The sequence below is a fragment of the Lepus europaeus genome, chromosome X (genome assembly GCF_033115175.1).
Source record: "Lepus europaeus isolate LE1 chromosome X, mLepTim1.pri, whole genome shotgun sequence".
NCBI classification, from domain to species: domain Eukaryota; kingdom Metazoa; phylum Chordata; class Mammalia; order Lagomorpha; family Leporidae; genus Lepus; species Lepus europaeus.
Genome location: NC_084850.1, coordinates 69425738 through 69451448, shown reverse-complemented (window position 1 = coordinate 69451448; position 25711 = coordinate 69425738). Strand labels below are relative to the sequence as shown.

Genomic DNA, 25711 nt, shown 5'->3' with positions numbered 1-25711 from the left:
ATCTGGTTCTTTGTGGGTGGCAGGGACTCAAGTACTTGAGTCATCAACTGCCTCTTTCCAGGGTGTGCATTAGCAGGAGGCTGGACTGGAATCTGAGACAGGACCTTAACCAGGTATTCAGATAAGGTCTATGAGCATACCAAACAGTGTCTTAATTGCTGTGGCAAACACTTGTCCCTTCACTTTCTTTTAAAACATCAGTATCTATTTCAGCTGATGTAATAGAGCCAACAGAGAGAACTGAAAAAAAAACAAGGAGAGAAAGAGGGTAATTGATGGTTCAAGGAGCAGGCAAAGAGCAGGAATGGTGAGATTCAGAAAACAGGCAAAAATGTTGCCCATGGATGGGTTGTGAGACACACTGAAGCAAGAGAATGAATACAAGTATTTATAGATCTGAGAGTTTCTATCTGATAAATTCCATTTTTCCTTTAAATTATAAGATTATGTCATTTCCTGAGAATGGGAGTATAACTGGAGATGGGTCAAAATTCAAAGAAAGATGTGAAATAGTTATTGTTGTAGAATGACCTATCTCATGGTCAGAATGCTGGGCAATGTTAATTGCAATGTTAAATCAACCCCATGGATCTACAGTGCATTAATCTCCTTTTCATCAAGCTTCCTTTTCTTACTCACAGTCTATCAGACCTGTTAGAGACTTACATCCATTGATAGTGTCACATCCTTTCAACAATAATAACTTGTGACTCCCATCTGTGACATCTCATAAGCCTCTAGGTCCTGTCAGTTTACTTTCCAAAGATTTCTTTGATCTGCCTTTCCTCTCAGTTCTTATTCTCACTGCTTCAGTTGTGGGATACATCATCTCTACTTTCTAACTCGTCACTCTGCCTTTCATACAGTCTCCTTCAAATCTGTCCTTCACATAACCATCAGAGTCATCAGTCTAAGATATAAATCCGACCATAATTATTTCAAACTATTAAATGGAACTTGCCATAGTTTGAGTATGTCCCCCAAAGTGCTGGAAGGTTGGTCTCCAGTGTGGCAGTGCTGAGGTGTTAGAATCTTTAGAAGATGAGGCTTAGTGGAAGGTGGTTAGGTCATAGAGGCACCACCCTTAGAAGGGACTAATCTTGGCCTCATGGAATATATTACTTCCCATAAGAATGGGTTGCTATAAAAAGAGAGGACCTGGCTTCTTCCTGGTTTCTTGCTTTCCGTATCTCCAAGTGATCTCTTCCTCTCCCCTGTACTGCCACACATGATACCACCTGCCATGTTGCAATGTAATCAGTAGGCCCTTGCCAGAGCTGAAAATAAGCCTGTGCCATGTTCTTGAACCTCCAGAATAGTGAGGGAAATAAACCTTTATTCTTTATAAAAAAAGTATCCAGCATCAGATATTCTGTATTAGAAACACAAAATGGATTAATACAGAACCCTATAACCAAAAATATTTAGTGTAATCTCCATGGCATAAAAGACCCTCCATGATCTCTTTATTTTTTTAAAAAAAGATTTATTTGGAAGGCAGAGTTACAGAGAGGCAAAGAGAGAGAGAGAGAGAGAGAGAGAAAGAGAGAGAGAGAGAGAGGTCTTCTGTCTTTTATCTGCTGGTTCACTTCCCAGATGGCTGCAATGGCCGGAGCTGAGCCAATCCTAAGCCAGGAGCCAGGAGCTTCTTCCAGGTCTCCCACGTGGGTGCAGGGGCCCAAGGATTTGGGCCATCTTCCACTGCTTTCCCAGGTCATAGCAGAGAGCTGGATCAGAAGTGGAGCACCGGGACACAAATCAGCGCCCATATGAGATGCCGGCACTGCAGGTGGCGGCTTTACCTGCTATGCGAAAGCGCTGGCCCCTCTTTACTTTTTTATTTTTTTAAAAAAAGACTTATTTATTTGTTTGAAAGGAAGAGTTACAGAGAGGCAGAGGCAGAGAGAAAGAGAGAGAGAGAGAGAGAGAGAGAGAGAGAGAGAGAGAATGTCTTCCATCCTCTGGTTTACTCCACAGATGGCTGCAATGGCTGGAACCGCACGGATCCGAAACCAGGAGCCAGGTGCTTCCTCCAGGTCTCCCACACGGGTACAAGAGCCCAAGGACTTGGACCATCTTCTGCTACTTTCCCAGGTCATAGCAGAGAGCTGGATCGGAAGTAGAGCAGCCTAGACTTGAACCAGCGCCTATATGGGATGCTGGCACTGCAGGAAGTAGCTTTACCTGCTATGCCACAGCACCAGTCCCCTCTCTTTACTTTTACACTGTAGCATTATTTGAAATTTCTTGCATAGTCCAAGCTGTTTTCTACCTCTATGCTTTTTGTTTATTACTTCTGTCTCAAAACATTTTCCTACCCCCTTTTCATAAAACTAATTGCTACTCATTTTTATGAGAGCTTAGGCATCACCTTTTTCATATGGCCTTCTTCCTCCCCATTATCATATATTTCTTCCTAAGCTTGATTAAGTGTTCCTTGATTTCCTACTTTCCTTTATACATCCTTACCATTGAATTCATCATAGTGAATAATAATATTTGGTTTTTGTCTTTCTCTGTCTCTTCCACTAGTCTGACCTCAAGAAACTATTTAGGCCGGCACCGCGGCTCACGTGGCTAATCCTCTGCCTGCCGTGTCAGCACCCCAGATTCTAGTCCCGGTTGGGGTGCTGGATTCTGTTCTGGTTGCTCCTCTTTCAGTCCAGCTCTCTGCTGTGGCCCGGGGAGGCAGTGGAGGATGGCCCAATTGCTTGGGCCCTGCACCTGCATGGGAGACCAGGAGGAAGCACCTGACTCAAGGCTTCGGATTGGCATAGCGCGCCGGCTGTAGCGGCCATTTGGGGGGTGAACCAATGGAAAAGGAAGACCTTTCTCTCTGTCTCTCTCTCTCTCACTGTCTAACTCTGGCTGTCAAAAATTAAAAAAGAGATTATTTCACTTTCATCCATGTACCTTAGCAACTACACACATAGTACCAAGTTGGTGTGAAATAAGTGCCTTTTAAAGAAATGAAAAATAAAAAGAAAGAAGAAAAAAGGAAGGAAGAAAGGAAAGATGGGAGAAAGGAACTCAGATCTTGGAATCCTAATGTGGGAAGGAGTCCACACAGCATACTCCTAGAATGACAAACACCCTAAAGAGCACTCACCTCAGAATCAGTCCTTAAGGCATTTGGATCTGGCTGAAAAGCAAATGAGAACATTTAAGGCATGGAAAGCCAAGACGCTGTGGCAAAAAATGATCTACATGAAGGATCTTTGTGAGTGAGATCCTAGAGGAAAGAAGGGGCCATCAAAGAAGGAGGTCCTTTCCTCTGAATGGAGGTGAGAACTTCCACTTTGCACATGGCCTTGTCTAAATACTGACGGAGTTTGTGGACTCAAAAGGCTTCCATAGCCTTGGCAGCTCATGGCAAAGGCCTTGTGTGATCACTGACATCGTAAATAATAGTGTTAATTGTAAATTAACAATAGGAGTCACTGTGCACTAACTCCCCATGCAAGATCTCTGTCCTTAATGAGTTGTACTATGTGAATTAACGGTATAACTAGTACTCAAACAGTACTTTATACTTTGTGTGTCTGTGTGGGTGCAAAGTGTTGAACTTTTTACTTAATATAGAGTTGATCTTCTGTATATAAAGATAATTAAAAATAAATCTTAATGAAGAATGGAATGGGAGAGGGAGTAGGAGGTGGGATGGGAGTGGGAGTGGGAGGGCGGGTATGAGGGGAAGAACCGCTATATTCCTAAAGCTGTACCTATGAAGCTTGTATTTATTAAATAAAAGCTTTCTTAAAAAAATAAAAACCACAAAAATTGTACCATTCAGCTTAAGTAAATGTTTTAGTAATTCTTAGTTTATTTTAAAGAATATATGATTAAATTGTACACTTAAAATTCATTTTATTTTTAATTCATTTCATGCTTTGATGTAATTTCTTAGTTTTATCCAGTAACTAGAAAGTACTCAATATTCTCTGTAAGAAATTTGCAAACAATTTTCTATGCATTTAACTGAATACTTTATAAAGATACATGTCACAAATCAGGAAGCAAGTATTATGCTGAATTTTTGGAAATAACAAGTATCTGCCATCCCTGCTGAGATAATGAAGTTGGATGTTGAAAATGAAAGTTTTGCTCTATGATCATAGTGTGGGCAAGTTCAATGAATAAAGAGATAAAAATAGATGACATAAATGCAGAAAGAAAGTATTGAGAGCATTGATAAATCATACTCATAGTGTTTTCTTAAAATATTCCTAGTATGTTTTTAAAATGATCAGATTACCAAGTGTATGCATATGCAGATTTTTTTTCTTCAGACAGTTTAATAGTTGGATTTCATTTGCAAACGTCCCAGCCTATAAGGGATTTCTGGCTCTTCAGGACTTGGGTATCCAAAGTATTGTCTATCTCCTTGATTAAAGCTTGACTTTGGAAAAACTCCTGGTGTAGAAAAACTCTGCAAAGAAGTTAAAAATGTCAAATGTAAGTAAATGACAGTTAATAGAAGTTCTGTTTTCATTTAGATATGTTTATGTATTGGAAAATTAAGCATATGCTCCTATTATAAAAGCCATTTTAGAAAATTGTTAAAGCACTATTACAAATTTGTAATGATTTAAAATACACAAAAATATTTCCTTTTAGTAAATGAATTCTCAGGTGCGTTTAAGTAATCATTAAATACTGTTTTTATAACACAATTCCCCTACACTGGTTTACATAGTGCAATCCAGAGTCTCCTTACTCAAGTAAGAAGCAAACATTTTAAGGGGGAAATATATGTAAGAAAAGCAAATATTTCTTGTTTTTCTGATATTATAGTACCAAAGTTCACACTCCAATATTGCACAGGAATGAATTCTAGTACTGTATGGCTGGATCAAATTTGTTGCTTTATGAAATATCCCATTTGTATGATTGTGTGCACAAATTTTAAATTATATCACTAATTATTTTCACATTATTTGTTATAATAGCATAATTTATGTCATAGACTAGAGTTTTATGATTTCTATAGAGCTGTTTTATGACAGAAGTTGCATGTTAAATAAAACCTTCTGAGAACTAAAAAAAATCTGCCCTCCCAAATGCAATTTTCGGTTATAGAGACCTTAAGGTAACATGTACAAGAGTACTTAAAATTTTATTTTGATGAACAGCAAGATGGAGGAATAGGCAGGGAGCACACTATTAGTCCGGGGGAGAGACAGTTTAATATAAGTGGAGATACTGCAGGGTCAAGGAAGAGTAGGGGATGAAACAGCAGAGGAAACTCTTCCGGAACTAGTGATTCACAGTGGACCTGCGTGGAGAGCGTGGGAGCCCAAGTTCGGGACACCAGCGGCAGAATCAACACACCAGCGCTGGAACGCGAGGTGAGCTGAACCTCAATAGCCCGAGACACCAGCGGGCAAGCGGAAAGAGGAGGCTAGAGGGAACGAGGCTTGAAACTCCGTGGGGAAAAATTCACCAGGCTAACTAGAAGAGAGAGAGGAAAAAAATAAAAAAAGGGACCGATAAGGACACAAGTTTCTCTCTCTCTGCTCACCTCTCAAAGGTGAGCAAGACAAAGAGCAGGCGCCATTTTGGACATCCGTCATAAGCAGGGCGACCTCAGGTCTGCACCAGCCCTGAGCCTAGCAGAAAAACCTGACTCTGGGGGGAGGGGTGAAATAACAGGAGATTAGGATCTAACTTGGCAACCCAGTGGGAGACTGCAGGAGAACTGGAGCCCACACTGAGGGCAGCAGAGATTCCCTGTGTGGTCCTTGGGAAAGAGCTTCCGATCTCTGGCTCCTGTGGGTATATCATTTGCCTGCTAACTACCTCCAATTACGTTCAGCTGTGCGGAATTACTTCCCTTTTGAATCAAAGAAAGAAAGAGAGATTTATCACACCTAACCTGGGAGTGTCATCTTTGACACACCCCCAACCCTGAGGAACCAAACACAGCTCTCAGTCCACACCCATCTCAAGCCTCTAAGGCTCCACTGAAAGCAGACAGTCCACGTAATATAGAGCCATAGTGTAACAAGAAAAAACACCACAGTGAAGAAACCAAATATCTCCAACATGCCAAACAACAAACGCAAAAAAACAAGCTAACAAGAACAAGGAAGACACTATGACGCCCCCAAATGAGAAAGACACCCCAATTCAAGATTATGAAGATGATGAGATAGAAGAAATGCAAGAAGCAGATCTCAAAAAATTGACAATAACATTAAGAAGTTCTCAAAAACAAATTCTTGAACTACAGAAATCCTTAATGGACAAGATAGAAAATCTCTCTCGTGAAAATGAAATATTAAGGAGGAATCAAAATGAAATGAAACAACTAGTGGAACAAGAAACTGTGATAGTGATGAGAAATCATAATGAAATGAAGAATTCAATAGATCAAATGACAAACACATTAGAGAGCCTTAAAAACAGAATGGGTGAAGCAGAAGAGAGAATATCAGACTTAGAAGACAGACAACAGGAAAGGAAACAGGCAAACCAAAGAAAAGAAGAAGAAATTAGAAATCTAAAAAATAGTGTTGGGAATCTACAGGATACTATTAAAAAACCCAACATTCGAGTTCTAGGAGTTCCTGAAGGCATGGAGAGGGAGAAAGGATTAGAAGGCATTTTCAGTGAGATACTAGCAGAAAATTTCCCAGCTTTGGAGAAGGACAGAGGCATCTTAGTACAGGAAGCTTATAGAACCCCTAATAAACATGACCAAAAGAGATCCTCACCACGACATGTTGTAATCAAACTCACCACAGTGAAACATAAAGAAAAGATCCTAAAATGTGCAAGAGAGAAACGTCAGATTACTCTTAAAGGATCTCCAATTAGACTCACAGCTGACTTCTCACCAGAAACCCTACAAGCTAGAAGGGAATGGCGAGACATAGCCCAGGTACTAAGAGAGAAAAACTGCCAGCCCAGAATACTATATCCTGCAAAGCTCTCATTTGTGAATGAAGGTGAAATTAAGACTTTTCATAGCAAACAGAAACTGAAAGAATTTGTTGCCACTCATCCTGCCCTGCAAAAGATGCTTAAAGATGTGTTACACACAGAAACACAGAAACATGGTCACCAATATGAAAGAAGGTAAAGGAAGGAAACCTCACAGCAAAAGATCACAGGAAGCTCAATTTCTCTTTGACATAGAATTAAACTCTGATTCTCTGTTAAAGCAATGTGTTAAAGTAATCTATTATGTTCTCTTGATGTCTGTTAAATTCTAATTGTTAAAAAACAGCTGAATTTTTATTAAGAGCTATGGGTTATTTAAATATGTGCTTATTTTCAAAGATTTGAATAATCACCTTGTAACAATGATCAAATTTGGTCTATGTTATGTCATGATTTTAAGGAATCTTATTTCATCCAGATATTTTGGATTTTGAGCCTTCTTGGCATTCTTGACAGGCATTCAAAAAATCAAAGTTTCAAACAATCTGGTCTCTAAAATTTCCAGTAAATCCTGGACTTTGGTCTTTCCAGTTTGGGCCCAACTGAAAAAATCGAAGGACCTATGTCTCTCATCTTATAGACACCAACTAATCAGTCTATTTGGATTATATTAGAAGTACTGTCAAGATGTGATGTCGTATGAGACTTTAAGTTTCTATAATGGAAAATGCTATTAATACAAATGTTTGAGAATTAAAAAGTCTAATGATCTTGTGTTACTAGACATGATAGTTATCTTAATGAGAAAGCCCCAGAGGCCTAAAGGGTTCAATACTTGTAAAATCCTACAGGTGCTTTCAAAAATACTGTGAAGTAAGCAAGTGCCTCTTGTTGGTTGATGAGTTTATAATTTTAAACATAGCAACTTAAAGTCTTTTGTCATCCACAGTTATATATGATGTGCTGCTCATAAAACTAAAGCGTTGTTGGTTCTGTGCTTAGCTGTCCTCCTATAGGTTCCTATGGACTTTTTCCAGCCACTTCTATTGTATTCAGTACTTTGGGATGGCTCTGTAAACAGATGAAGCCAATAATGTATTAACAGTACCAACTGAGAGAAAGTATGGTTAACTGAGGTTACTAAAAACAAAAAGCAATTCAAATCAATTGGCAATCTACAGAAAGAGTTAAAGAATTTAAAAGCTATTATTAAAATTGCTATATTGGCCTATTATGCTATGTTATATGTGTGTACATATTGTAGGTCCACATGGGGAAATTTTATTAAGAGTTTTATTTTAAATGGCTTATAGATAAGATTGTCCATAAATTTAAGCTGCTAAAATCAATCAAAGATACATTTTAATTTCTGTGACCTGAATCTGTGTATCATATGTTTTAAACGTGTTGGTAGAAAGAAACTAAAAACATTTTAGATGGTTGTGCTTAAGTTTACTGGCTAAACAAACTACACCCTGTTAGATATTTAAGAGGTGTTTTCAAATACATGATTCTTAAAATTTATAGAAGGCATTGGACCTTCTGGTAAATGTTTTCTTAAGTTGTTATCTAATGGTTGAAACTGTTTGCTAAGTATTCATATGATATTGCTATTGTCAGCAAGCGATATAGGACTTGCTCCCTCATTTCTCTATTCTAAGCCCCACTTGTTCTTTCATTTCTCTATTCTCTTCAAGGTAGGAAACTAATTCTATTATGAAGGAATCTGTAGGACACACAATTTAATCTTTAGACCTTATAAAAGAGATGGCTAACATTTTTCTGTAATAGCATAGCCAAAATAAGAACTTAACTAATAATCTCATAGCTAGATTCACTTCTCCATCAGCGAAGTATACAGTAAGTAGAAAAAAACTCCCTTTCAGACCAAAGGGAAAGAAAGTTTTCAAGTGAGAATATAATTTTCCTCATGGGCATTGTCTACCTTAGAAAAACTACTACAGAACATGCCTGTGACTATAGACTTGTAGTTCAGGCCACCGAAGATTAGAGATGGGACTTGGGCACTCCCTTGACTTGCATCGTCTGGTCTGCTTTAACAAAAACCAGGAGGAAAAGAAAGCTAGGCATCAGAAGCAATGGGTGGCAGGCCTATTAATGGCTGATCTGTACAGTGATCTGCCCTCAAGGAAACCCAACAGGCCAGTCCACTGCAGTGGCTTTCAATGTGGTAAGCCTGGGCTTCAGCAGAAGTCAGCTTGTGAAGAGCCCTGGCAGCTCTGCCAAGAGTTGGATCACTGGAAATGGACCTGCCCTGGAGTCGAAGGATGCCCAGGTCAGAGCCACAGATCTTATTGGCTCTAAGCTGAAAAGCCCTTCACTCAGCCCAACTTCCAAAGTGACCACTGCAGCTGAGGGTATGGTCAAGTAGGGTCAGCAACATTGCAGGCAGAACTGTAAATTTCTTGTTAGAGATGCCCCCTGCCTTTACCTGGCCAGCTCTCCTCCCAGGCCAGCCAAGTAATGAAAGTCAACAGAGTGCCTTCCCCTAGGAGGTTCACACCTCCCTTAGGATATACCCCATGTGAAGAGATAGATAGGTCTGTGCCTCTGAATTTACAAGGCCTAAAGCCCACCAGATTATTATCAAGCCCCTTCTATCAGGTTCTATTTGCCTCTCAATCAGAAAAATTACTTGTAGCTTAGACAGCACCTTTCTTAGCTCCTCTAATAATGACTCTGTCCTTTGTTCTAGGCCCTGTCTAGCGTACTTGGGCCTCATTCCTTTGTCATCATAACCTCTACTCTACCACCAATGGCTCTCCTCCCAACCTGTGTGTACTGATGGTCCTCTTCCCCACTTAATGCTGTATAATTGTTCAAACCTGGTAAATGCCACTCTTAGGATCATTGGTTACTATCCTCACTCTGTCTTTTATGACCTTGTCTAAATATGATCAGAGTTGGCAAACTTGGAAGGCTTCCATAGCCTTGCAACTCATGATGACAGCCTAGGATGGTTACTGGCGCCAAAAACTAGAGTGTCAATTTGTTGGGTCAACAACAGGAGCCACTGTGCACTTGCTCCTCATGTGGGATCTCTGTCCTTAATGTGCTGTACATTGTGATTTAATGCTATAACTAGTACTCAAACAGTATGTTTCACTTTGTGTTTCTATGTGGGTGCAAACTGTTGAAATCTTTATACTAAATTGATCTTCTGTATATAAAGAGAATTGAAAATGAATCTTGATGCAAATGGAAGGGGAGAGGGAGCGGGAGAGGGGAGGGTTGCGGGTGGGAGGGAAGTTATGGGAGGGGGAAGCCATTGTAATCCATAAGCTGTACACTGGAAATTTATATTCATTAAATAAAAGTTAAAAAAATTTATTTTGAAACAGTTCTGAGAATGTATGACTACCGTAGGCCTTTATTTTGAGAATTCTGTATCTTTACTGGAAACTTCCATTTGCATGAGAATGGTTCAAAAATGTACAAAGTATATATGGAAAGTAGAATTAAAAGATACATTTATTTTGTTGCAGTTTGAAATCTATGCATACTTTTTCATAATATACATTTTTCATGAATTTTTTGAAGGCCCTGTGTATTTGTAGACTACAACTCCGTAGCAAGCACTGTGCTTGGCACTGAGGATACAGGATATTAAAAGATTGCCACTGATCTGGACTAATTCAAAATCAAATGGGAGTTACAAACCAGTAGACAAGTAATTCCTGAAGAATATAATCAAAGTAGGTATTTTAAGATGATTAGGAATTTTTCAGGCATGAAACCATAAATGTTTAGGAACCCTATCTTTGGGAAACAGTAAGTTTTGTATGGCTGCAATATAGGGCACAAACCAAAGAGTAACAAGAGACAAAGGTGGGGAGCTATACAGAGACAATGGGGGCGATGATCTGAACAACTTCTATGCTTTGTTGCAGTAAGGATCTGGTGGAGTCTTTTAAGCTGTATCATATTTTTTTTAAACTTTTATTTAATGAATATAAATTTCCAAAGTACAGCTTATGGATTACAATGGCTCCCCCCCCATAACTTCCCTCCCGCCCGCAACCCTCCCCTTTCCCGCTCCCTCTCCCCTTCCATTCACATCAAGATTCATTTTCAATTCTCTTTATATACAGAAGATCAGTTTAGTATATATTAAGTAAAGATTTCAACAGTTTGCACCCACATAGCAACACAAAGTGAAAAATACTGTTGGAGTACTAGTTATAGCATTAAATCACAATGTAAGCTGTATCATATTAAGATCAGATTTGATTTAGGATGATCACTTTGGCAGCTAAGCCTGAAATGGAGAGACAAGTGACACAGGAGTTAGCAATATTTTGAAGGGATATAATAAAGACCTGAACTAAGTCAGAGGCAGAGGGAATGGGTTTTTCCAGAACTTCAGAGAACCTGGGATTTGAGATTTTCAGTTATAAATCTGAACTTTTTTTTACCATCTAATACTTTATTTTTTTCATGTTAATGTGATATTAATACAAAGAGAACAGATTCAATGTAGTTCACAGCTGCATTTCTAAGAATATAGTGATATTCCCTCTTTTCTTCCCTCCCTCTCTCCCTCCCTCTTCCTTCCTTCCTTCCTGCCTTCCTGCCTTCCTGCCTTCCTGCCTTCCTGCCTTCCTGCCTCCCTGCCTCCCATCCTCCCTTCCTCCCATCCTCCCTTCCTCCCTTCCTCCCTTCCTTCCTTCCCTCCCTCCTTCCTTCCTTCCTTCCTTCCCTCCCTCCTTCCTTCTGTCCCAAGCAAAATAGGATACGTTGGTCACTTGAGCTTTAGGACAAACATCCTATATGATATTGTGCATGATTATATTTAGGGAGAGTAGTGAAGGAGAGAACAGGGTCTCCTAGGATTCATAAAGTTCAAACTTAGATTATTGGGTAGTGACATTGTTGATTGAAATATAAAATATAGGGGAGGGGCAGAGTGGCTTGAAAAGATAATGAATTATGTCTTTAAGAGGCCTGCTAGTAATATAAATGTACATATATCTCACAGATTTTTAGAAACACTGGTCTAGATTTAGAGAGATTTTATGAGTTGAAATTAGATTTAAAATTCATCAGCAAAATGGAACTTTGGAAAACAACAACATGTAAGCTCTGGAGAGTGTTGGAGGTGTTTCAGAATGAATTTTGAGAATTGTAGTCAAGATAAGTAAGTAATACTCTGGAAGGCAAAGGAAGAGTTCAAGAAGCAGTGAATGTCAAATGTCTATAGAGAGGTCATGTAAGGTGAAGTCTTAAACAGGTTTTTGGATTTGACAACTAGGAGATTACTCGGTACACTCAGTGTGAACAATTTTAATGATGTAGTTTAATAGAATGCTGAGCCTGGTTTCCATGCATCCTTTAAATCAGTGTACACTGAGAAACTGCTTGAGAAAAATATAAGTTCAAGTTGTTAGCAGAGACAGATGAAATTTTCCGTAAGCTATTTCCTAATAAGCTCTGGGCACATATTCTTTCTTGTCTCCTGCACTTTCTTCCCATTACCACTGCCCATTGAGGTTTTTCTCTTACCTTGTCTCTTTCACTTTCAATCCTGCCCTCAAATTTTAGAAACTATTACCTCTACTTAAATATATATATATATATATATGAAAGAACCTTGTGAGTTCCTTTTGGCCAATAGAATATGGAGAGGATGATACCGTATATCAATGGGAGCTAGAGAGTCTTCTGCTGGCCTTGAAGAAGTAAACTACAGTGTTGTTAAAGGGACATGTGACAACTGCAGGTGGATAGAAACTGACAATGGCCCCTAGCTGACAGCCAGTCAGGAAAGGGGTATGAGGAGAGGGAGGTGATAAGGTCTATAGTTGAAAGGAAGTGGATTATGTCAACAAATACATGAACTTCTTTTTTTTTTTTAACTTTTATTTAATGAATATAAATTTCCAGTGTACAACTTATGGATTACAATGGCTTCCCCCCCCCATAACTTCCCTCCCACCCGCAACCCTCCCCTCTCCCGCTCCCTCTCCCCTTCCATTTGCATCAAGATTCATTTTCAATTCTCTTTATATACAGAAGATCAATTTAGTATAAAGATTTCAACAGTTTGCACCCACATAGAAACACAAAGTGAAACATACTGTTGGAGTACTAGTTATAGCATTAAATCACAATGTACAGCACATTAAGGACAGAGATCCCACATGAGGAGCAAGTGCACAGTGGCTCCTGTTGTTGACCCAACAAATTGACACTCTAGTTTTTGGCGCCAGTAACCATCATAGGCTGTCATCATGAGTTGCCAAGGCTATGGAAGCCTTCCAAGTTTGCCGACTCTGATCCTATTTAGACAAGGTCATAAAAGACAGAGTGAGGATAGTAACCAATGATCCTAAGAGTGGCATTTACCAGGTTTGAACAATTATACAGCATTAAGTGGGGAAGAGGACCATCAGTACACACAGGTTGGGAGTAGAGCCATTGGTGGTAGAGTAGAGGTTATGATTACAAACGAATGAGGCCCAAGTGTGCTAGACAGGGTCTAGAACAAAGGACAGAGTCATTATTAGAGGAGCTAAGAAAGGTGCTGTCTAAGCTACAATTAAGTTTTCTGATTGAGAGGCAAATAGAACCTGATAGAAGGGGCTTGATAATAATCTGGTGGGCTTCAGGCCTTGTAAATTCAGAGGCCCAGACCTATCTATCTCTTCACATGGGGTATATCCTAAGGGAGGTGTGAACCTCCTAGGGGAAGGCACTCTGTTGACTTTCATTACTTGGCTGGCCTGGGAGGAGAGCTGGCCAGGTAAAGGCAGGGGGCATCTCTAACAAGAAATTTACAGTTCTGCCTGCAATGTTGCTGACCCTACTTGACCATCCCCTCAGCTGCAGTGGTCACTTTGGAAGTTGGGCTGAGTGAAGGGCTTTTCAGCTTAGAGCCAATAAGATCTGTGGCTCTGACCTGGGCATCCTTCGACTCCAGGGCAGGTCCATTTCCAGTGATCCACCTCTTGACAGAGCTGCCAGGGCTCTTCACAAGCTGACTTCTGCTGAAGCCCAGGCTTACCACATTGAAAGCCACTGCAGTGGACTGGCCTGTTGGGTCTCCTTGAGGGCAGATCACTGTACAGATCAGCCATTAATAGGCCTGCCACCCATTGCTTCTGATGGCGAGCTTTCTTTTCCTCCTGGTTTGTGTTAAAGCAGACCAGAGGATGCAAGTCAAGGGAGTGCCCGTTTCCCATCTCTAATCTTCGGTGGCCTGAACTACAAGTCTATAGTCACAGGCATGTTCTGTAGTAGTTTTTCTAAGGTAGACAATGCCCATGAGGAAAATTATATTCTCACTTTAAAACTTTCTTTCCCTTTGGTCTGAAAGGGAGGTTTTTTCTACTTACTGTATACTTCGCTGATGGCGAAGTGAATCTAGCTATGAGATTATTATTTGAGTTCTTATTTTGGCTATGCTATTGCAGAAAAATGTTAGCCATCTCTTTTATAAGGTCTAAAGATTAAATTGTGCATCCTACAGATTCCTTCATAATAGAGTTAGTTTCCTACCTTGAAGAGAATAGAGAAATGAAAGAACAAGTTGGGCTTAGAATAGAGAAATGAGGGAGCAAGTCCTAGATCGCTTGCTGACAATTTAAAATTATAAACTCATCAACCAACAAGAGGCACTTGCTTACTTCACAGTATTTTTGAAAGCACCTGTAGGATTTTACAAGTATTTAACCCTTTAAGCCTCTGGGGCTTTCTCATTAAGATAACTATCATGTCTCCAAAATATCTGGTTGAAATAAGATTTCTTGAAATCATGACATAACATAGACCAAATTTGATCATTGTTACAAGGTGATTATTCAAATTTTTGAAAAAAGCACATATTTAAATAACCCATAGCTCTTAATAAAAATTCAGCTGTTTTTGAACAATTAGAATTTGACAGACATCAAGAGAACATAATAGATTACTTTAACAGAGCATCAGAGTTTAATTCTATGTCAAAGAGAAATTGAGCTTCCTGTGATCTTTTGCTGTGAGGTTTCCTTCCTTTACCTTCTTTCATACTGGTGACCATGTTTCTGTGTTTCTGTGTGTAACACATCTTTAAGCATCTTTTGCAGGGCAGGATGAGTGGCAACAAATTCTTTCAGTTTCTGTTTGCTATGAAAAGTCTTAATTTCACCTTCATTCACAAATGAGAGCTTTGCAGGATATAGTATTCTGGGCTGGCAGTTTTTCTCTCTTAGTACCTGGGCTATGTCTCGCCATTCCCTTCTAGCTTGTAGGGTTTCTGATGAGAAGTCTGCTGTGAGTCTAATTGGAGATCCTCTAAGAGTAATCTGAGGTTTCTCTCTTGCACCTTTTAGGATCTTTTCTTTATGTTTCACTGTGGTGAGTTTGATTACAACATGTCGTGGTGAGGATCTCTTTTGGTCATGTTTATTAGGGGTTCTATAAGCTTCCTGTACTAAGATGCCTCTGTCCTTCTCCAAACCTGGGAAATTTTCTGCTAGTATCTCACTGAAAATGCCTTCTAATCCTTTCTCCCTCTCCATGCCTTCAGGAACTCCTAGGACCCGAATGTTGGGTTTTTTAATAGTATCCTGTAGATTCCCGACAATATTTTTTAGATTTCTAATTTCTTCTTCTTTTCTTTGGTTTGCCTGTTTCCTTTCCTGTTGTCTGTCTTCTAAGTCTGATATTCTCTCTTCTGCTTCGCCCATTCTGTTTTTAAGGCTCTCTAATGTGTTTGTCATTTGATCTATTGAACTCTTCATTTCATTATGATTTCTAGTCACTATCAGAGTTTCTTGTTCCACTAGTTGTTTCATTTCATTTTGATTCCTCCTTAATATTTCACTTTCACGAGAGAGATTTTCTATCTTGTCCATGAAGGATTTCTGTAGTTCAAGAATTTGTTTTTGAGAACTTCTTAATGTTCTTATCAATTTTTTGAGATCCGCTTCTTGCATTTCTTCGATCTCATCATCTTCATAGTCTTGAATTGGGGTGTCTTTTTCATTTGGGGGCGTCATAGTGTCTTCCTTGTTCTTGTTAGCTTGGTTTTTGCGTTTGTTGTTTGGCATGTTGGAGATATTTGGTTTCTTCACTGTGGTGTTTTTTCTTGTTACACTATGGCTCTATATTAAGTGGACTGTCTGCTTTCAGTGGAGCCTTAGAGGCTTGAGATGAGTGTGGACTGAGAGCTGTGTTTGGTTCCTCAGGGTTGAGGGTGTGTCAAGGATGACACTCCCAGGTTAGGTGTGGTAAATCTCTCTTTCTTTTTTTTGATTTAAAAGGGAAGTAATTCCGCACAGCTGAACGTAGAGGTAGTTAGCAGGCAAATGATATACCCACAGGAGCCAGAGATCGGAAGTTCTTTCCCAAGGACCACACAGGGAATCTGTGCTGCCCTCAGTGTGGGCTCCAATTCTCCCGCAGTCTCCCACTGGATTGCCAAGTTAGATGCTAATCTCCTGTTATTTCACCCCTCCCCCCAGAGTCAGGTTTTTCTGCTAGGCTCAGGGCTGGTGCAGACCTGAGGTCGCCCTGCTTATGACGTATGTCCAAAATGGCGCCTGCTCTGTCTTGCTCGCCTTTGAGAGGTGAGCGGAGAGAGAGAAACTTGTGTCCGTATCAGTCACTTTTTTTATTTTTTTTCTCTCTCTTCTAGTTATCCTGGTGAACTTTTCCCCACGGAGTTTCAAGCCTCGTTCCCTCTAGCCTCCTCTTTCCGCTTGCCTGCTGGTATCTCGGGCTATGGAGGTTCGGCTCACCTCGCGTTCCAGCGCTGGTGCGTTGAGTCTGCCGCTGGTGTCCCGAACTTGGGCTCCCACGCTCTCCACGCAGGTCCACTGTGAATCACTAGTTCCGGAAGAGTTTCCTCTGCTGTTTCTTCCCCTACTCTTCCTTGACCCTGCAGTATCTCCACTTATATTAAACTTTCTCTCCCCCCGGACTAAGTGTGCTTCCTGCCTATTCCGCCATCTTTCTCCTTACATCCAAATACATGAACTTCTAAGAGGCCACAAACTCAATATGAAAACATACCTTGCCTGACACCTTGATTGTGGCCTTGTGAGACTCAGAGCAGAAGACTTAAAGAAACCATATTAACATCACTGACATATCTCATTCATAGAAATTATAACAAATGTCTTGTTTTAAGTTGATTAGTCTATGGTAATTCCTTATGCCCCAAAAATTAATACACAGATCAAAATTGATGCTGAAGACACCTGTATCAAACCCAGCCAGTTTTCCCAATATTAAAATTTTCTCTTTTCTTACACTGGCTTTCTCTTGAATTTCCACATTTATTGATCTATAATGAGTTCAGTACCATTCTCTCTCATATCTCCTCTTTACGATATAATATATTACTTAAAAGTTTCCAGGTTTTTTTCCCCAGTTCTGTCTTCATCAGTGCCCCATGTTTATGGTACATCTATTCTAATGATTCTAATGTGTGCTAAGTACACTAGGAAAATCAGGTTTTTAGTATTTTATTACTTTAAAAGGCGGAAAGAGAGAGAAACAATATCTTTCTTTTTTTATTTTTATTTTTGTCAGGCAGAGTGGACAGTGAGAGAGAGAGAGACAGAGAGAAAGGTCTTCCTTTGCTGTTGGTTCACCATCCAATGGCCGCCGCGGCCGGTGCGCTGCGACTGGCGCACCGTGCTGATCCGAAGCTAGGAGCCAGGTGCTTCTCCTGGTCTCCCACGGGGTGCAGGGCCCAAGCACTTGGGCCATCCTCCACTGCACTCCCTGGCCACAGCAGAGAGCTGGCCTGGAAGAGGGGCAACCAGGACAGAATCCAGCGCCCCAACCGGGACTAGAACCCGGTGTGCCGGCACTGCAAGGCAGAGGATTAGCCTGTTGAGCCACGGTGCCAGCCTCAAAACAATATTTTTCATCCTCTGATTCACTCCCCAAATGGCCACAACCTCAGAACTTCTAGGGCTAGGCCAGAGTGAAACCAGGAGCCATGAACTTAATCTGGGTCTCCCACAAAGATGGCAGGGACTCAACTCTGTGAGTCATCATCTGCTGCTTCCCAGAGTGCACATTAGCAGGACACTGGAATAGGGCATGTAGACAGGAGTTGAACCCAGGCACTCCAGTATGGGATGCAGGAATCTCAAGCAACCTCTTCATTGCTATGCCAAAACACACCCCCGCCCCTAAACCAGTTTTGATTCAACCACATACCTGGCATTTTATCTTCTTCAATAATTAAAATACTTAAAACTCCACATTTGAATTTCCTTAATTTACCTCTTTTAGATCATTCATCAATTCACAGTGGGGATATTTAGGGGAATGTTATTTTGCTACATAGTCAACCAAAACTGCTCTCCTCCTACCCCTGCAAAACCTCAAATCACTGTGTTAACAAACATCAGGTATTGATTTTTGATGAACTATTTATATTTTTTTCTGTATTGATTGCATTTGTCAAAAAATTCATAACAATAACTTTCAGGTGGTAATTCATTTCAATACTTTTCCTGATTGCTATTTTTAAATGATTTGACAAAGAAACAGTTTTTACTTGATGTTAACTGTTAATATGTGTTATAACTGATGATTAGCAGTTAGCTAGTGTTCAGCATTAGCTTGAGCAATGTACTATTAATGTATTAACTATATTAAAATACAAAATAGAATTTGTCTTATTAAATTATGGCAACTTAATGATTATAATAACATAAGCACAGTGTCACCTACCTTAAATCTCAAATCTCATTTTTTTTTTGACAGGCAGAGTTAGTGAGAGAGAGAGAGACAGAGAGAAAGGTCTTCCTTTTTCCATTGGTTCACCCCCAAAATGGCCGCTACGGCTGGCATGTTGCGGCCGGCGCACTGTGCCAATCCGAAGCCAGGAGCCAGGTGCTTCCTCCTGGTCTCCCATGTGGGTGCAGGGCCCAAGGACCTGGGGCATCCTCCACTGCCTTCCCAGGCCACAGCAGAGAGCTGGACTGGAAGAGGAGCAACCGGGACAGAATCCCACACCCCAACCGGGACTAGAACCCGGGGTGCCGGCACCACAGGTGGAGGATTAGCCCAGTGAGCTGAGGCATCGGCCTCAAATCTCATTTCTGAAGATTGTAAATTTAAGTTTTACATTATATATGCTATTAATAAGTGTGTATTAATATATATTAAATAATATCTTTTATTCATATTTCTTGATACCATTTTACAAAATGAAATATTATTGATAATGCTTCCTATATACTAAATATCTCAAATGTTTATCTGGACTGATTCTGTCATAACATTTTGCTATAGTGTAGTTTTAATATTCATTATGCTATCTTTACTGGAATTATGGTGTTAATAACCATATATAGAAATTGAGATGAATTATACATACATAGAATGGCTTCGTGTGCATGGTTGAAGAATTCTTGTTCCCATAATTTGCTTCAGGTCTGGCTGTTCCTTGAGAGCTGTCCCAGTTACGAGGTGGATGGATGTAAAAATTTTCTTCTTTGGGTTCATGAGTCATAAAGCTATTTTAAATGAAGAAATGGTAAATATTTTTTGATTCTTTAAAAAAATAAAATACATACTATGAAGTATGAGGATGAGATAAATAGTGATGATTATGTTCTGTAAGAAGCAAATAAATGAAGTCATTCAGAAGTCACATTGCATTGATATAACAGACATAAAATAATAGCATCCTCATAAAATTGAAAGAACTAAACCAATCTCCTTTTATTCTGTTTCTCACTAAAACTATAAATTTTGTTTGGGAACACTTACCATGTTCTTTATCAAAATTTCTGAAACATTACTGTGATGCACAGATAAATGAAACAAGTACATTTTTAAAAATCTTCTAGATTAATTTTGGTCACATTTGGAACATTTGGAAATGAGTTAAAATGCTATCATATATTCTGGAATAAACACAATTGCATTCATATTCACAGTTCGAAACATTGTTATCTGTGACTACTACCCTTTTTTTTCTCCTTATAACCCTACATCCTATCAAAAAAACTACATCAATTAAAACTGTTTACTGAAAGTCTGCCCAAGTGAGACTCCGTATTTATATGTTTTAATTTCCCTTTTAAAAGATAGCTTACTTGTAATTTCTTCCAGAAAACTGTGATGATGGAGATACAGGACTTCCAGGAAAGATCCTTTGAAGGGACGAGCTCCAAGGATTCTGCACACAGTTTTTGAAGTAGAGAGGAAACAGAATTTTAAGGAAATTATATAATAGCTCACACTGATTCTACATGCTAATATTTAAATATCAAGATAACTCCAGATGTGATGCTCTAATGATGCAGATAAACACAGGAAAATATTTAAGTATTATATTGACAATGTAGCAGTATTTATCTATCAATTTTTTTTTTTTGACAGGCAGAGTGGATAGTGAGAGAGAGAGACAGAGAGAAAGGTCTTCCTTTTTGCCGTTGGTTTACCCTCCAATGGCCGCTGCGGCCGGCGCATCGCACTGATCCGAAGCCAGGAGCCAGGTGCTTCTCCTGGTCTCCCATGCGGGTGCAGGGCCCAAGGACTTGGGCCATCCTCCACTGCCTTCCCGGGCCATAGCAGAGAGCTGGCCTGGAAGAGGGGCAACCGGGATAGAATCCGGTGCCCTAACCGGGACTAGAACCCGGTGTGCTGGCGCCACAAGGCAGAGGATTAGCCTGTTAAGTCACAGTGCCGGCCAGTATTTATCTATCTATCAATCTGTCTATCCATCTATTATCTATAATCTAGCTATGGATGAAGAATGATCTACTGAGGGGAAAGTGAAAAAGGAAAATGCATTTCAACCACCACTCCTAAGCCGTAACTGACCCTTTTAACCAAAAAGATTAAATTTAAATCCCACTTCTCATTGTCATAGTATAAAAAGCAATTATCCTAAGGAAAAACACAGTTAACAGACATGACTCCAGCAGAGAATACTTTGGTTGAGTACAGAGAGCTGCAGCACCAAACAGCCACATCATACTGTATATTGTTTTAGAGGGAAGTAACTCATATACATCGATTAATAAAGTTTTTTTAAAAAGATTTACTTATTTAGTTGAAAGAGTTACACAGAGAAGAGAGGCAGAGAGAGAGAGAGAGAGAGGTCTTCCATCCAATGGTTCACTCCCCAATTGGCCGCAATGACCAGAACTGTGCCAATCCAAAGCCAGGAGCCAGGAGCTTCTTCCGGGTCTCCCATGCGGGTACAGGGGCCCAAAGGCTTGGGCCATATTCTACTGCTTTCCCAGGCCATAGTAGAGAGCTGGATCGGAAGAGGAACAGCTGGGACTAGAACCAGTGCCCATATGGGATGCCGGCGCTTTAGGCCAGGGCATTAACCCACTGAGCCACAGCACCGGCCCCAATAAAAGTTTGATACTTAAAGACCATACGTTAAGTGATTAAGAAAAGATGAAATTGTAGTAATATGGGCATTGAAGCAGAAATTGGTATTCAACACAGATATGAAGCATATAACAGTGGATTCAGACCAGATCTATTCATATAACCTATTCATATAACCACTGTAGTTATGGGTAGGTACAAACCATTATGACTATGGCCATTTTTAAACTATATTTCTTTTTTTTAATTTAATAAATGTGAATTTACAAAGTGCAACTTTTGCATTGTTGTGGCTTCCTACCCCCCAACCTCCCTCTCTCCCACAGCCCTCCCATCTCCCACTCCCTCTCCCATCCCGCTCTTCATCAGGTTTCATTTTCAATTATCTTTATATACAGAAGATCAACTTAGTATATACTAAGCAAAGGTTTCAACAGACTGTGCCTATACAACTGCACAATATATAGAGTACTGTTCGACTAGTAGTGTTATTGTTAACTCTCGACTATGGCCATTTTGAAATCAGGCCACTTTGTATACAGATTTTTCTAACACAGAGAAATTTGATTCAGTCTATAAAATGATCCATTATAATTTGATTTTTAAATATTAAATAGTATGTGAAATATATGCCATAGCCCATCCTTAAGTTTCAGCCCATTCCCACAACTACTCTTGGAGGGTAGGGGATCTTGGATGAATAATAATATCAGAGATAAAATAAAGAATAGGTGTCATTTGGACAGACCTACTGATATAAACAGAAAGAGACAAGTTTACATCTTGAAGTCTTACTTTGCTCCTTGGGCTTTCTTTTTCTACTTTCTTTCAATGAACTTCTTCTACAGAAAAGCTTTAAAACAACAAAAGAAAAGGAAAACCATGACTCTTGAACTATATCAATGAGTCTTGGCAAGAAAATTTCACTTGGGTCTTCAGTCAGTTCCTTTAATATTTTTTTCCCTGATACAACCATGGACAGAATCAGGACATTCTGACCATTCTATCTTTTAGGTCTTAAAGTGCCTACCTCCCCTTCCCCAAGGGATATAATTTCATTGGTCCAGGCCTCTTTCTCTGTACCAGGCTAGAGAGGATAGTGTATATAATATAATGAAAAGAAGAATTTCTAAAATTTAGATCTGGGAACCATAAATGCAGTCTCTAGCTTCATCAGTGTGTATGTGTTGAGGAAAAGGATTCCATAATTATCAGTCAGCAGGAGGAATCTCAGCATGTAGAGGGACTGCTGTGTACCTCTCATTCTCTCATTTTGGCCTAATATAAACCCATTAATCTAGACCTAGCCCTTGATCCAACTACATAGATGTGGAGAAGTTTTTAGGCAAAACTCAGGAGTAGAAAATTATAGAATAGAAGGCAACGCCAGAGAGAAGCTGAAATTGTGGGACTATTTTTTTAACATCAAGCTCCAGGCATGGTAACGATGGTAGTGGTAATAGGAGCGTGTCACTGTACTCTTATGAGCACACAAAGGTTCGAAAACAGCAGCAGCTAGTGACTAAAGATAATTTTCTCCATCAGTAGTGACTATATCTGACCCTTGATGTATGATGACTATATTATTTATTGTCAAAACCAGAAAACTTACGAGATTATCAAGGGAAACTGTTAATGCTTACATTTAAACAATAGGCATATACTGGCACTTTCTTGGTTGCCCTAACGTGGAGTCATTGTAGTTGGGACCAAAACTAAGCCTCCTCATGTCCTCCAGAAACATAGTCAATGTAATTCCACTTTCCTCATCAAAAGATACTCTTCTTTTGTATCTTATCTTAGAAAACTTTGAAACACCCTATTAGATATTACACAGGCACAATAAGGGATTCTGTTGTTCTGTTCCCACAATGAGATTGACACTGTGAGAGCATGGGCAGATAATGTTCAATATGGCATTAAGCCATGGTCCACCTTGACAATTTCAAGGGTAGAGATAAAGCCATGTGGAAAGCCAATCAGGGTATGAGTGTAGGAAACTCAGCAGATTCCCATTTAAATTCATGACCAAAAATATTATCTGTGGGTTGGGAAATAAAAAAAAATTCAAGTGAAGTTTCTGGAACTCATTGATGACATTTCAAAGAGCAAAAAGTGTGCAAAGGAAAACATACACGTGCATCTAACTCTGTCTGGAATAGCCTTTTGTGCTGCTCCATATTTTGGAAGTTACAGGTAAAGAAGTTGTCCTATTCTTTTGCCTTCCAAATGCCAATGAAAGTTTTCCAGTTGTTACAGAATAAAAGCTGTATACACGGAAGCAACAGGCAGAACTAGGGATACACTGCACCATGAAAGGCTACCTCTGTTTCTCACATGAATTTAATATTTTAAACTGTGTGATAAAAATTTCCAGAGGTCCAGAAACACTTCCCAGCATATTTTAAAATTCCTAAATTAATTTTCTGATTCTCTTAGACCATTATTTCACCATTTCTTCTATCCTCAAACTTCCAATTTCTCTTCTATATTCTTTATTTCCAGTAGGTTATCTGTCTCACTTCTTATTTCACTAAGAGAGTGGAAACTATTAGAAGAGCAATATTTCATATTCTCATCACCAAATTTACCAACTTGCCTACTTTTATATCCATGCATGTGCTATGAATAAATTATCTCTGTTGATATCAAAGTCTAATCTCTCCAAGTATTCTCTGGATTTCTCCCCCTCTTTCTTCCTCAAGTAGTTTACTCATGTAATTATTATCGTTCTATCCTATGGTAACATTAGATTCCTCTCTGTGGATCATTCCTATTAACATTATCATAAAGATACATAGAACACAATAACTCTCTTAACTCTACATTTTCTCTGCCTCTTTTTTCCAATTCCTATCATTGTGAAACATTTCAAAATGTCATCTACCATCATTGTCACCTCTCCTTTACATCTTTCACTTTTCGCTTCATCTCCACCACTTTGCTAGAGCTGCGCTTGTCAAGGTTATCAACCAGCTACACAATGCCAGATGCAGTTGTAATTTCCTGTCTTCATCTGATTTCATCTCAGTAGCATAAACACTGTGGACTTTCCCCTATTTCTTGAAATACTTTCTTCCATGACACCACACTCTGTTTTTTTTTTTCTCCTCTGTCGATATCTGATCTATCATCATTCCTTTTGCCAGTCCACCTTCTCCTTTACTACTTTACCTGTACCTATCAGTGCACCTAAGGGCTTATTATAAAGCTTTCTTTTCCTCTGTATCTAAAGTACCATAAGTCCAATAATAGGGTTTTTGAAAAGCATTCAAATGTTTATAACCACCAAATCTTTATTTCCAATCCACACTTGTCTCTTGAGATCCAAATTCACATTCCAACTGCCTACTCAATACCTCCACTTGGATGGCTAATAGGCATTTCCAATTAAACATGTCAAAGCCAAAATATTGCACCTTACCACCACCTTCAAATCTAGTCCTCCAGTGTTCCTCATCCACCCAGTGGCTCAAACCAAAGTCCTTAGGGTCATTATTGATACATCTCTTTCCTTCATGGCCCCATGTTCGATCTTTCAGCAAGTTTTATTTCTCAGATCTTAACTCTCTCTTAAGCTTCTGTCAGATTCTGAACTCTTCTTCCTGCTTATAGTTGTGACACCCTCCAAACCACTCTCTACACAGAACTCAGAATCATTCCTATGGGCAAACTCCTCCAATAAGACCCTCCAACTGAACAAGAAAGTCAAATATCTTATCATATCCTACAAAGCCCAGCATGATCCAGCTACCACACAAATACTGCATCCAACTGAATTTCTTTGAGCACCTCAAGTCCATTTTTCTCTTAGGTTTTTTTTTTTTATTTCCTCTTCTCCACCTAAAAATTTCTTTCCTCAACTTTTTATATGTAAAGACACTTCCCATCTTTTAATTCCAACTCAAATATCATCTCTTCAAAGAATCTTTTCTAATATTTCCATTTAATATTGCCCACCTCCAAGTCACAAACTCACTGTTGCATCAACCTTCTTTATTTTATTTATAGAATTTATGACAATCTGAGGTAATCTCATTTACTTGCTTATTTGTTTATTGTCTGCCTCCTCTCTCTTCTCCAATGTAAGCTCCATGAAGACAAGATTTCATTGCAGTGGTGGGCACTGTGCAGTAGATTAAGCTAGTGCCTATGACTCCAGTATTCCATATAAGCATTGGTTTGAGTCCTGGATGATCCAGTTTTTTGTATGAACTCATTTATTTGATGCGTTAAATAGGTTAAAAAAAATTACATGCAACTGCTTAAAAAGAATCACATTCTCAGACTACATGAACACAGAGCAGTGGTCAAAAATAATGAATTGTAGAATGGACCCCAAGATTTAAAGCAAAAAAGCACTCTATACAGAAAAGTTTTAGGCCTATAACTTCACTATATCCAGCTGCTCCAATTTCAATCCAGCTCTCTGTTAATCCACCTGGGAAAGCAGTTTAAGTTGGCCCAAGTACTTGGCCCCTGCACTCATATGGGAGACTCAAGTGAA

The 25711-nt window shown here is 39.4% G+C and overlaps 1 protein-coding gene across 1 annotated transcript in view; it reads right to left on the bottom strand.

The window, feature by feature from the left end:
- Positions 1-4294: 4294 nt before the first annotated feature.
- Positions 4295-25711, bottom strand: part of LOC133752668 (uncharacterized) — an 86363-nt gene continuing 64946 nt past the window's right edge. The window contains exons 5-7 of the mRNA XM_062183057.1: positions 19953-20035; positions 19229-19367; positions 4295-4429 (exon numbers count right to left, since the gene is read on the bottom strand). Of these exons, the coding sequence (XP_062039041.1) occupies positions 4295-4429; positions 19229-19367; positions 19953-20035 (357 nt within the window). The remainder of the gene's footprint in view (positions 4430-19228; positions 19368-19952; positions 20036-25711) is intronic.